General features: G+C 39.7%; 1 protein-coding gene across 1 annotated transcript; it reads right to left on the minus strand.

Moving 5' to 3' along the window:
• Window positions 1-10,222: 10,222 nt before the first annotated feature.
• LOC141130094 (claudin-8-like) lies at window positions 10,223-11,310 on the minus strand. The gene has a single exon (XM_073618058.1). The coding sequence runs from the start codon at window positions 10,983-10,985 to the stop codon at window positions 10,263-10,265; it is 723 nt and encodes a 240-aa protein (XP_073474159.1). The 5' UTR covers window positions 10,986-11,310; the 3' UTR covers window positions 10,223-10,262.
• Between the last annotated feature and the right edge of the window lie 277 nt (window positions 11,311-11,587).

An 11,587-nucleotide genomic window follows, 5' to 3' on the forward strand; every position in this document is an offset into this window, starting at 1 on the left:
GGGCTGAACAAAAATCCACATTATACTGTGTAGGTACATGAATTTCCACAGTCCTGAAAGCTTCCAAAATACTGGAGCAGCAGCTGTATCTGATTGGGCAGCCAATGACAGATGCCCCAGGTGACGTCACCGCCCAGGCATCACTTCTGTTGTTGGTGCTCTTTCCTTTCTTGCCACTGGGGAGATCATGTGACTGGATAGGAGCGCCCTGAGAATAGGTAAGTATGAGCATCTTCCTTCTACAGGGTAGTTATAAGGGAGAGGTTTTAAGCTTAGTTAGTCCTTTTTTTTTACAAAAATAATTAAAAGGGGTGAAGCTTGTTCAAGAAAGCATCATCAGTATTGGGTTTAAATACTGAAAACAGGTCACTTATTATAATCCTGTGTCCAATTTTGGAGACATTAGTGAGACTGTTGGCAAAGTTAAAGGACATGACGTTTTGTAGATAGGCAGCAGTGTTGTGGCGTCTTAGTGGGACGTGCTCATTCCAGAATATTGGGATTATGCATTTTTATATTTATATTTTAGTTTTAATGGGATTACCACAAGGCAGGTACAGTGCCTTGAAAAAGTATTCATACATCTTGAAATTTTAAACATTTTGTCATGTTACAACCAAAAATGTAAATGTATTTTATTGGGATTTTATGTGATAGACCAACACAAAGTGGCACATACAGTAATTGTGAAGTGGAAGGAAAATGATAAATGGTTTTCAAACTTTTTTACAAATAAATATCTGAAAAGTCAATACTTTGTAGAACCTCCTTTCGCTGCAATTACAGCTGCAAGTCTTTTTGGGGATGTCTCTACCAGCTTTGCACATCTAGAGCGGGACATTTTTGCCCATTCTTCTTTGCAAAATATCTCAAGCTCTGTCAGATTGGATGGAGAGCGTCTGTGAACAGAAATTTTCAAGTCTTACCACAAGTTCTCAATTGGATTTAGGTCTGGACCTTGACTGGGCCATTCTAACACATGAATATGCTTTGATTTAAACCATTCCATGGTAGCTCTGGCTGTATGTTTGGGGTTGTTGTTCTGCTGGAAGGTGAAACTCTGCCCCAGTCTCCAGTCTTTTGCAGACTGTAACAGGAATTCTTCTAGGATTGCCCTGTATTTGGCTCCATCCATCTTCCCATCAGCTCTGACCAGCTCCCTGTCCCTGCTGAAAAAAGCATCCCACGACATGATGCTGCCACCACCATGTTTCACGGTGGGGATGGTGTGTTCAGGGTGATGTACAGTGTTAGTTTTCCACAACACATAGTGTTTTGCTTTTAGACCAAAAAGTTAAATTTTAATCTCATTGGACTAGAGCACCTTCTTCCACATGTTTGCTGTGTCCCCCACATGGCTTCTTGCAAACTACAGTCGGGACTTCTTATGGCTTTCTTTCAACAATGCCTTTCCTCTTGCCACTCTTCCATAAAGGCCAGATTTGTGGAGTGCACGACTAATAGTTGTCCTGTGGACAGATTCTTCCACCTGAGCTGTGGATCTTTGCAGCTCCTCCAGAGTTTCCATGGGCCTCTTGGCTACTTCCCTGATGAATTCTCTCCTTGCCCGGACTGTCGGCTTAGGTGGACGGTCATGTCTTGGAAGGTTTACAGTTGTACCATACTCTTTCCATTTTTGGACGATGGTTTGAACAGTGCTCCGTGAGATGTTCAACGTTTGGGATTTTTTTTTATAACCTAACCCTGCTTTAAACTTCTCCACAACTTTATCCCCAACCTGTCTGGTGTGTTCCTTTGCCTTCATGATGCTGTTTGTTCACTAAGGTTCTCTAACAAACTTCGGAAGGCTTCACAGAACAGCTGTATTTATACTGAGATTAAATTACACACAGGTGGACTCTATTTACTAATTAGGTTACTTCTGAAGGCAATTGGTTCCACTAGATTTTAGTTAGGGGTATCAGAGTAAAGGGGGCTGAATACAAATGCACGCCACACTTTTCAGATATTGTTTTGTAAAGAATTTTGAAAACCATTTATCATTTTCCTTCAACTTCACAATTATGTGTCACTTTGTGTTGGTCTATCACATAAAATCCCAATAAAATACATTTGCATTTTTGGTTGTAACATGACAAAATTTGGAAAATTTCAAAGGGTATGAATACTTTTTCAAGGCACTATATATGTTGTTTCAAGTACTCATCAAGCAGCGATATACAGTAGCTAAGCTTAACTGTGGCATTCCATTGTAGCAGTACCCCCCATAGGGGCTGCTGGTGGTTTTGGTCTGTCTCCCACCCTGCACAACCAGGCACACAAATTTCCAGGCATGTTAAGTCAAGAAACAGTCCTTGTACTTTGTTTTGTTTTTGTTTTATTAGGGGAATATAACTTGGATGGGGATAGGGTGCATGTGGGAGGGCCACTTGATTGAAGATATGTAAATAGGGACTGAACTATATACACAATAGCATGCAGTTTCTCCAAAAGACCCATCTACCATGGGAGGCCACAATTCGATTGCTACCAAAGTACAGCAGCCCCAGTGCGGTGGCATGTTGTCGTGGTAACTTGGATCCCTCTAGCTATTTGCCTGTGTTACCAGAGTTACTCCGGACTTTACTGAGAGATATGCTGTTTATAATAAGCATAAGTAACTGTTTACATTTTAAACTGTTTTACGAACGTACTGATTTTCAGGCACTCTCTGTCTGTTACTAGAATTTTATATGGACGATGGTTTGCAGCCACAGGTTACTCTGATTGAGCCACGAGGACATAACTGTGAAGAGTCTATGTTTGTACATCTTTCATTATCTATTATTTATTACTGTGTAGATTATGCATGCTCCTTGCATTCTGACCCAGTTTTGCATAATTATTTCTACTTTGCACCTTTTTAGTAAACTGCAAGTTGCAGTTACTCTCCCTTGGGACATTAGGCCAATTACCAAACCTGTTACACTTGATGTTTAAAAATAGGATATGCATATCTGACAATGGTGATGGGTAGTACTACTCCAGAGAGAAGTAGGCAACCTACCACCCCTGCAAAAATTAACTCCATATTTCTGGCAGGATTCCTGCAAAAATTATATAAGTATATATCACCAGGTCAGGACTTGTGTGATTGGGCCAAAAAATTACAAGGCCTGATTTGATCAAAATAGGATTATGCCCACTCAGGAAGCAGAACTGGCCATTAACACCTTACAGGGAGAAGCACGAAGGTTAATCCTGCACCTCCCAGTGAAAGACCAGGACTTCCTTGAGAAGATAGTTGAGAGCTTAGAAGAGGTGCATAGTGATTCGGCAACATTAGGAGACCTTAAAGCGGTAGTAAACCGCAAGGTTTTTTTAACCTGCAAGGCACAGCACATTATGTGAAACTTACCTTAGAATTAAGCTCTCCAGCAAGTGCTGTCACCGCTGAAGGTGCTTTCATCTTGACCCGGTCTTCCTTCCGGGTTCGTGGACTCCGGCTGTGTGAGTAGTCAGAGCCGCAATGATGTTACTCCTGCGCATGCACACGGGAGCCAACATTTATGACACATGACTCTAATGGAACATCAGAGGTATGCCATTCCTTGAGAGCCCATGCGCCAGTGACATCACCACCTGCATGTACAATAAATATCTCCTAAACGGTGCACGTTTAGGGGATATTTACAGTACCTATAGGTAAGCCTTAATATAGGCTTATGTAAATATCATACATGGGAGTTTACTCCCACTGTAATTATTGCAAAAGATTTTTTTTTAATAACAAACATCTCTATCCTTATCTGCTCTGTGCAATGAAATTGCACAGAGCAGCCCAAACAGAGCAGCCCGAACTTCCTGTTCTCGGGTCCCCTGCCGGCACTCCTGATTCCTCCATTCTGTCCGGTTGCCAACTTTCAGTAAATTTACTAATAGTTTGTAAAATCTGTAACGTTTGCATCTGTTCATGAATGTACATTATGGACATGCAGACTTCTCCTTAATGGACATTTATGGACAGATGCAAAAATTCTTCAGATTTTGCAAACCGTTCGTAAATTTACTGAAAGTTGGCAACCCTGTGTGCCTCCACGGGAAGCGGCAGGGGCACTCGTGCATGCTCCCGAGCCCTGATGCTGCATCCTTTGACACAGACAATGGGACTCGGCCTCGCTGCTCCCTTGTCACTGATTTTGATTGAAAGCACTGAGTGCCAATGGCACAGTGCTGGATCGAATGAGGGCTCAGGCAAGTATTAGGGGGTAAGGGGCCAAAATCAATGCCTAAAAATGTTTTACCTTAATGCAAGGAATGCATTAAGGTAAACAATGTTTAGGCTTTAGAGCCACTTTAAGGCCCATTTTATCAGCACAAAGTAGAGAGCAGAATAATCTATTTTGCAATATGCACTGCAACTCTTATGCCCTGTACACACGATAGGATTTTCCGACAACAAGCAAATGTTTGATGTGAGCTTGTTGTCGGAAAGTCTGACCGTGTGTATGCTCCATAGAACATTTCACGTTCTTGACATTCGGAATTTCCGACAACATTTGTGTGACCGTGTGTATGCAAGACAAGTTTGAGCCAACATCCTTCAGAAAAAAATCCACGGTTTAGTTGTCGGAAAATCCTATCGTGTGTACAGGGCATAAGACATAGCAGAGATACTGTACATCAAAGGGAAAGGAGCTGAGTAGGCCAGATGGCTGAAGGAACAATTTGTAGATGGGCTACTGTTCGACAATGTAAGAGAAACTTTGCAAGAGAAGGATAGAAGCAACTCCAATTTTAAGTACCATCAACTGTTAGAAGTGGCCATAGTATGTCAGAAGAAAAGACATAGGGGCTTGGATGCACCTAAGGCCAATATAGGTGGGAAACCATTAGATCCACAACCAAGCAGACAGCTTCATGGGAGCTGGCAATCTGGAAGGAATGACTCAGCTCCAGACTGGTATCCACAATGAAGCGCAGACAGGAATACTCCTCCGAGGGGCAAGGAGGGAATGCCTCCTGGTAAATAAGGCAAACACAGCCTCTGAGGTAGCCAAGGTGAGTAAAGTCATCATTCACATGATGGAGCAGTCGAAGGAGGACATCTGCTGACAGACTGCCTCAAAACTACACAGTGAAGAAACTGAAGAGATAGACATTACTGACTTGGCTGGAGAAAAGCCCCAAGAATAGGCTTAAGGTAAACCATATCCATATGCTGAAAGAGTATATCTGGGCAGAGACACAGAAACAGGATACAGTGGTTGCCCTCCAATAGAAGTCCAGTCCTAGAGAAAAATTAAAACTTCCATCAGAAACCAACAAAATGTTGAGTGAGTGATCCTATCTTGTTCTGAGGTATAATATACTGTACTGAAGAATATTGTTCCGCCATGACTCATTAATTACCTGGAAGGTTGGTCTGTCAAGGTCTTGGGCCCTACCTATGACAGAAAAAAAAAAAAAACAAGTGGAAGTAGGGCACTGGGGTATCCACAAAATGTTCACCTAGTTCAAAAGACAAGCAATGTGTGCTGATCTCTTTCACTTGGTTGGACAAGTCTGCCAACAGTGCGTGGTCTCTTCGGTGTGAAAGCATGCTAAGGCCTGAATTCCACCTCCAAATTGGCACAGGTCTGCCCCCCTGGAAGTGGTGACTATTGACTTTCTTACACTCGACATGTAAGAAGATGCCATCATGTTGCAGTCATTGTAAACTACTTTACCAAGTTTACAGTACTAACCTTTAACCAGACTGCCAAGGCCACCATATCGATGGTGAGGAAGCACTTCTGCCTTCCCCATGGCTGTTTGCAGAAGATACATTCAAGCCATTGACTCTGTTTCCAAAAAGCGTGCCATTCAACATGCATTATAAATTCACACACAACCCTGTACCACCCACAAGCCAGTATGGCATGTGAGAGGTTTGATCGCAACCTGATACAACTGCTGAGATGTTTAGCTAATAAAAGAAGATGGCAATTAACCCATTACTTAGCTGAAGAGGTCTATAAATGCAACCATACAGTATAAACCCTGACAACCCACATACACTACTATGTTAAGTTAGCCATATTCTTAGAGGGGGCACAAGCCTATGGGCCACAGTGCCCACAGAAGAACTTGAACACTCACTCCGACTTCCTGGACTTGGTAGGGGAAACAACACCTGCCTAAAGTCCAAAATTTGCTAAAGAGCGGCCATAGGTGGAGAAAGGGGTTGAAAGAGTCTGACTTTGACTTTTAAGCTGGGGACAGAGTACTAGACCAACCAACAAAAGGAGCACACCAGCAAGGAAAATTGCAAACACAGTAAGAAGACATTCCACAGAGTTGTCCTAGACAATATATCAGGTATGCCAGTCTACGACACCCTAAAATTTACACCCAAAATTTCACAAACCCATATAGTCTCACAGAGAGGTCCAGAAAGTGGGTCTTTCAAAGTACCTTTACAAGTTTGTACACCATAAACATTCCTCCTGCTTATCCACCATTATATCTAATACCCCCCTGAGAAGCTATGGTTCCCGACAATATTACAGTCATCCAGCTCATGGAATCCTAAATCAATCCCTGAGATGCTTCAAGAAACCTAACTTCAGGAAACCCTCTATACAATCTGCACAGTATGTATTTGCATGGTCTGCAAACTTGCTAGGGACAGCGCCCAGTTATTCACCATGTTCGGTTGTAGGCATGTGCCCCTTTAACTCTTTTTTCCAATACTCTTTGGGTTCCTCCCTTCAGCTTGAATTCACTGAGAGATGTTGTTTATGAGGATAAGCACAAGTAATTGTGTTCTAAACTGTTTTAATCAAGTAGTGATTCTCAGCTGGATTCTCTATTGTAGTCTTACGAAGAATATACTATACAGCCAAACGTTACCCTGATTGAGCCACAGAGACACTGTGGCTGTGGCAAAAAATCTGTTTTGCATAATTCTGCAGTGTATGCATGCTCTTTGCCATCCTGACCTTGTTTTGTGGTATTGATTATACTTTGTTCTTGTTTAGTAAACTGTAAGTTACAAGTACTCCCTGTCTGATCATTCGGCCAATTACCAATCCTACTATAGTACAGATAAGTGTACTTCACTTTAGAGGTACATGTTTTATGCTAAGCTATTTTATTTTACTTTTATATTTATATATGCTTGATCACCATAAAAGATGGAAAGAGTAAATCCTCCCAGCAAGGACACAGACAGCAAATAAAATCCTGACATAGTTTTTAACCCCTAACCACTCTAACTTGAAAAAAAAGAAAGAAAAAACTCAAACTGTTGAGATAACATATCAGCTACACAAGGAGTGCATTGTTTTTTACTTTGAATAGACCCTTTATGCATAAAAACACCTTGCACTTACCTGCACTTAAACAATCCAGCAACTCTTGAACATTCACATATACTGGATAAAGTATATTGTGATGCCTGAAGGATAAGTGCATTGTTTGATATTGTATATGAGCCTTAGGATACCATTCAGAATGAACGGCAATGCATTGAAACGTTTATATACAGCACTTTAAAATGCTTTGTTGTAAAATGTTTATTAAGCGAGGAAGGTATAAAAGAAAGAGATATGGAAAAAATGTAAACGTCCTTGCAAACTAGTTTATTATTTACATTTACATAAAACATTATCAATAATTATAAAGAAAAACACGAAATAATTATGAATGGACTCCCAACAGAATAACATACTGTTTCAACATATTATTTGTTAAAATGACCTAATCTCACTAAGGTAATTGAACCTATTAAATAAATACATGTTTTCTAATAGCCGTGTACTATATGTAGTAAAATAATAAAAATATTCATACTTTTAACAGATGTAATACTGAAGATCTCTAAACAGTTATAGGTTGTCATTCATCATAAATAAATAATATTGATACAGGCTGGATGTTGGGATCTGTACATATGGCAGTTTAGGTCAGTGTACAGCGCAGTCAGTTAATACCTGAGCACAAGAGATGCTCATTCACATATTGTAATTTCCTTATCAATTTACTGGTATAATATTTAGTGCTTTCCTCAATGGAAATAATACTGATAATATTGAATAGTTTGATACCCATGTGTGTTGACAGCACTGACATATATACATAGCTGTAAGTGTAGGGGTATATGTATTTCCTTCCTTAAGTGTTTCAAAAGTATTGAAATGATAATACTGAAAATATTAATTTTAGGTTAAAACCCAGGGCTGACTTAGATCTATGGTTTGTAGGAACGCAGAAAGTAATACTGCAATGTTGAAGCTTTACAGTGCCATTAGCTCTAAGGTAATGCATAAGCATTTACAACGTGCTGCAACGCATACCCATGCTACGTAGTATGTTGTGGCATGTTTTAGTGTAGCTGAAGCCCATTGATTGCAATGGGTGACCTTAATACAGCATAAAATAGAAAGTACAGGTACAGTAATGCTCAAATAAATATTTTCTATGGAGAAGCTGTTGAGTTGCTGGCCTGTACTTTCTATGGATCTTTTGTGAGCTTAATTAGCCAGAGCACCGACTACGCTACACACCAACTATACTATATAGCGGTAGAGCTTGGGTGAGTTTTTCTCTTGCTACTTAATGCAGCATACGTTAATGCATGGTATATGTGCAATAATACATTTGAAGAAATGAAAATAGGCCCTGAAGTTCAATCCTGTAATGTTATCCTCTCTCTTTCCATGTATCCTCTTCAGGTGGAATCAAGCCAAAATGTTTTTTTATATTGTTGGTAGAGTGGGTTTGAATTGCTGTCTGAGACCCTGATGTTGAAATTTCCTCTTACTTCCAGTATCAATGACAATGTTGTCACCTAAACAGGAAACAAGGGGTGCATTTTCCAATGGAAACACAGACAGTAAGAAAAACCTTACACTAAATCTGAACTCCAGGCTAATAGTTCAAAACACTGAGAAAAGTTTTTTCCTTCTGTAGCCAGTTTTGTGATCTAGACATACCTGCCAGAACACATAGACAGGTCCATAAGCTTTATTTTCTATATTGCAGTTAAGCAGCACAATGTGTTCACTTTCTTACCCCTCCCCACCCCATCCTTCTGTTTGACTAATAAAAGAATATCACCACACTGGTAACATCATCACTCTGTTCTCTCCTACTATTGCAAGCTTCCAGCATTGCATGGATTAAATGTTGTATAGCTTGATAATAATGACTCTTACGCTCTTTTTCAGAATGTTACTGTCTAGAAGATTAAAAACAGATTCAAGTACTTGTACTAGTTGATATATAAATACATATATAATCATTTTTTATTGCATACATAATTGGATTCTGCCTGCCTATAACCAAAATCTCACATATTTCTTCCCTGTAGCTGAAGTAAAACTGCTAAATAGGAAGGTTTTTCTGTTGTAAGGCATTGCCTTTTGTTTGCCACTAAAGCTGTCTTCACATTGAACGCCCAAGTATATGAAGAGGAAGTTAAAAAAATATGAATTTCCTTGGCTCATGACCGGATAACTAAATTGAATATAGCTTCACTAAGCTAAATTAAAAATGATCTTCTTTAATGAATTAACCGCACATTGGCAAAATCCTTTGTTGTTGCAATTCTCAAATAAATAAAATTCCGCTGTCTTAAAAAATATATATATAGATAAATAAATAAAACATTCTAATTCTAACATTCTTTTATACATTATTATTATTATGATATTCTTATATAAAATATATATATATAACATAAATAAAATAAATAATAAAACATTCTAATTTACTTTCGATCTCCATGTGTGTGTTGTAATTGTCTAAAACTGTAAATGTCACTCCTTGCAATATGGCAATGATGGCTAACCTTGACACCACAGATGTTTTGGAACTACATTTCCCATTATGTCCATGTACTCTGCAGTGTAGTTGAGCATCATGGGAAATGTAGTTCCAAAACATCCTGCTTTTTTTTTAAATGCTGATTTACACAACATCCCAAGAAATAAAATTTTCTATTAATGTGGTTGGTTGCTTTCCCCAGAAGATACTTTCAAAAGTTCATTCATTTCTATTGGAATCCAGACACTGCAGTTTTTTTCATGACAACACTGAGATTGCTCAGGTGACTAAAATGAAGGCAGGTCCATTGATTTACAAATCAGTTTGAAAAAAAAAATAATTTTCTTCAGAAAAGAGGAAGGTATGAAATTGAAAAATGATTCCATAAAATCTGTGAAATGTAGTTTTTTTTCCTCAGTAAAACTTTAAAGCATGTTGTTTAGTTACATTTAACATAACAGTTATCGGTTGGACAGAGTGTTGCTGCTTTAATAATTTCTCTTCTAACGTATCTATATTCTTAGCTCTTCATTTTTCCTGCAATGATTTTTAAAGATACGGAGTTCTGTTGCTAGAGGTTTTTCCTCTGGACAGGGGTGAGGTTGTGACTGACACTCCTCTGACGGATAGACGCACCTCCCATTTCTGCACTGAGAAGGGTAGTACCAGCAAAATATGGATCCTCCAATGAAGAAGAGCAGGGCAGTTGGCCATCCAAGCATGACGGCCTCACCAATTTCTTGTTGCTGGACACTTTTACAATAGGAAAAGCAAACGGCTTTTATGACGTTGACAGCTACGAGTGTCACGGGTATTAGAACGAGAATTCCAGCAATGATGTAGCTGATACCAGTCAAAAGAAGTAAGCAGCGACGGATGTCTAGGTTCTTCCTGCAGGACTTGTTCAACAGCATGCCAATAAGACCATTGAAAAACCCAGTAACTGCTGCCAACACTGCAAAGGCCATAAGCACTCTGGAAAGCTTCAGGTCTGGAGTCAGTGCATTGGATGCAGAATAGGATTGACAAAACATTGGATGGTTGCTTTGCCTCACGCAGGTTACCCATAGCCCATCCCAACGGCTTATCCAATGTCCATCAAGACGCGTGCCATAGCCATCACTTTCTACTACAATAGACACTCTCCAATGGGGAATCCAGCAGATGGCAATTGTGAGAATCATGGCTATGCCACCCAATATCATGCCAATGGACTGGACTATACAAGGAATCATGATGATACTAGGCTTGGGTCTTTTCTAAGATCAGAAATGATCTGTCTGAAAGGAGAATCACACCTTTTAATTGTTCAGAGTCAACAATTTGATGACCACTGTCTCTGGGTCTGTTCAGTATCCTTTTTTTGGATGGCTTCTCTTGGAGTGTTCAGTGTCTCCTTTCTATTATCTCCTTTGGATGTTCACTGACCTGTCTTTGGACTGAGTATTTAGATTGGTAGCCCAGCTTCTTCTCTTTGACTGTTCAGTGTCTTCTCTCTGGATGCTCAGTGTCTTCTCTTTGAATATCCAGTGTGCTCTCCTTGAGTCTTCTCAGGTTTACTTCACGTTCAGGTCTCAGTTTCAGCAGGTTCTGGAAAACGGTGCTCTACCTGTCAATTTATTATTGCTCTGACACATGTATTAAATATGTTCTGTTACATAAATTGTCAGGCGTGGCATAAGCAAGATGTCCATTCTAAACACAACTCAGTGATCCAAATCATCACATAGACACCTGAGGCTATGAAAACCCGTCACGCTCAGCATTGGGGAATGAGATGTCTAAGGTAAAGCTGTGATAAATGTGTTTAGTATGTGGTGTGTACAGTACATACAGT

The sequence above is a fragment of the Aquarana catesbeiana genome, linkage group LG02 (genome assembly GCF_042186555.1).
Source record: "Aquarana catesbeiana isolate 2022-GZ linkage group LG02, ASM4218655v1, whole genome shotgun sequence".
Taxonomy (NCBI): Eukaryota; Metazoa; Chordata; class Amphibia; order Anura; family Ranidae; genus Aquarana; species Aquarana catesbeiana.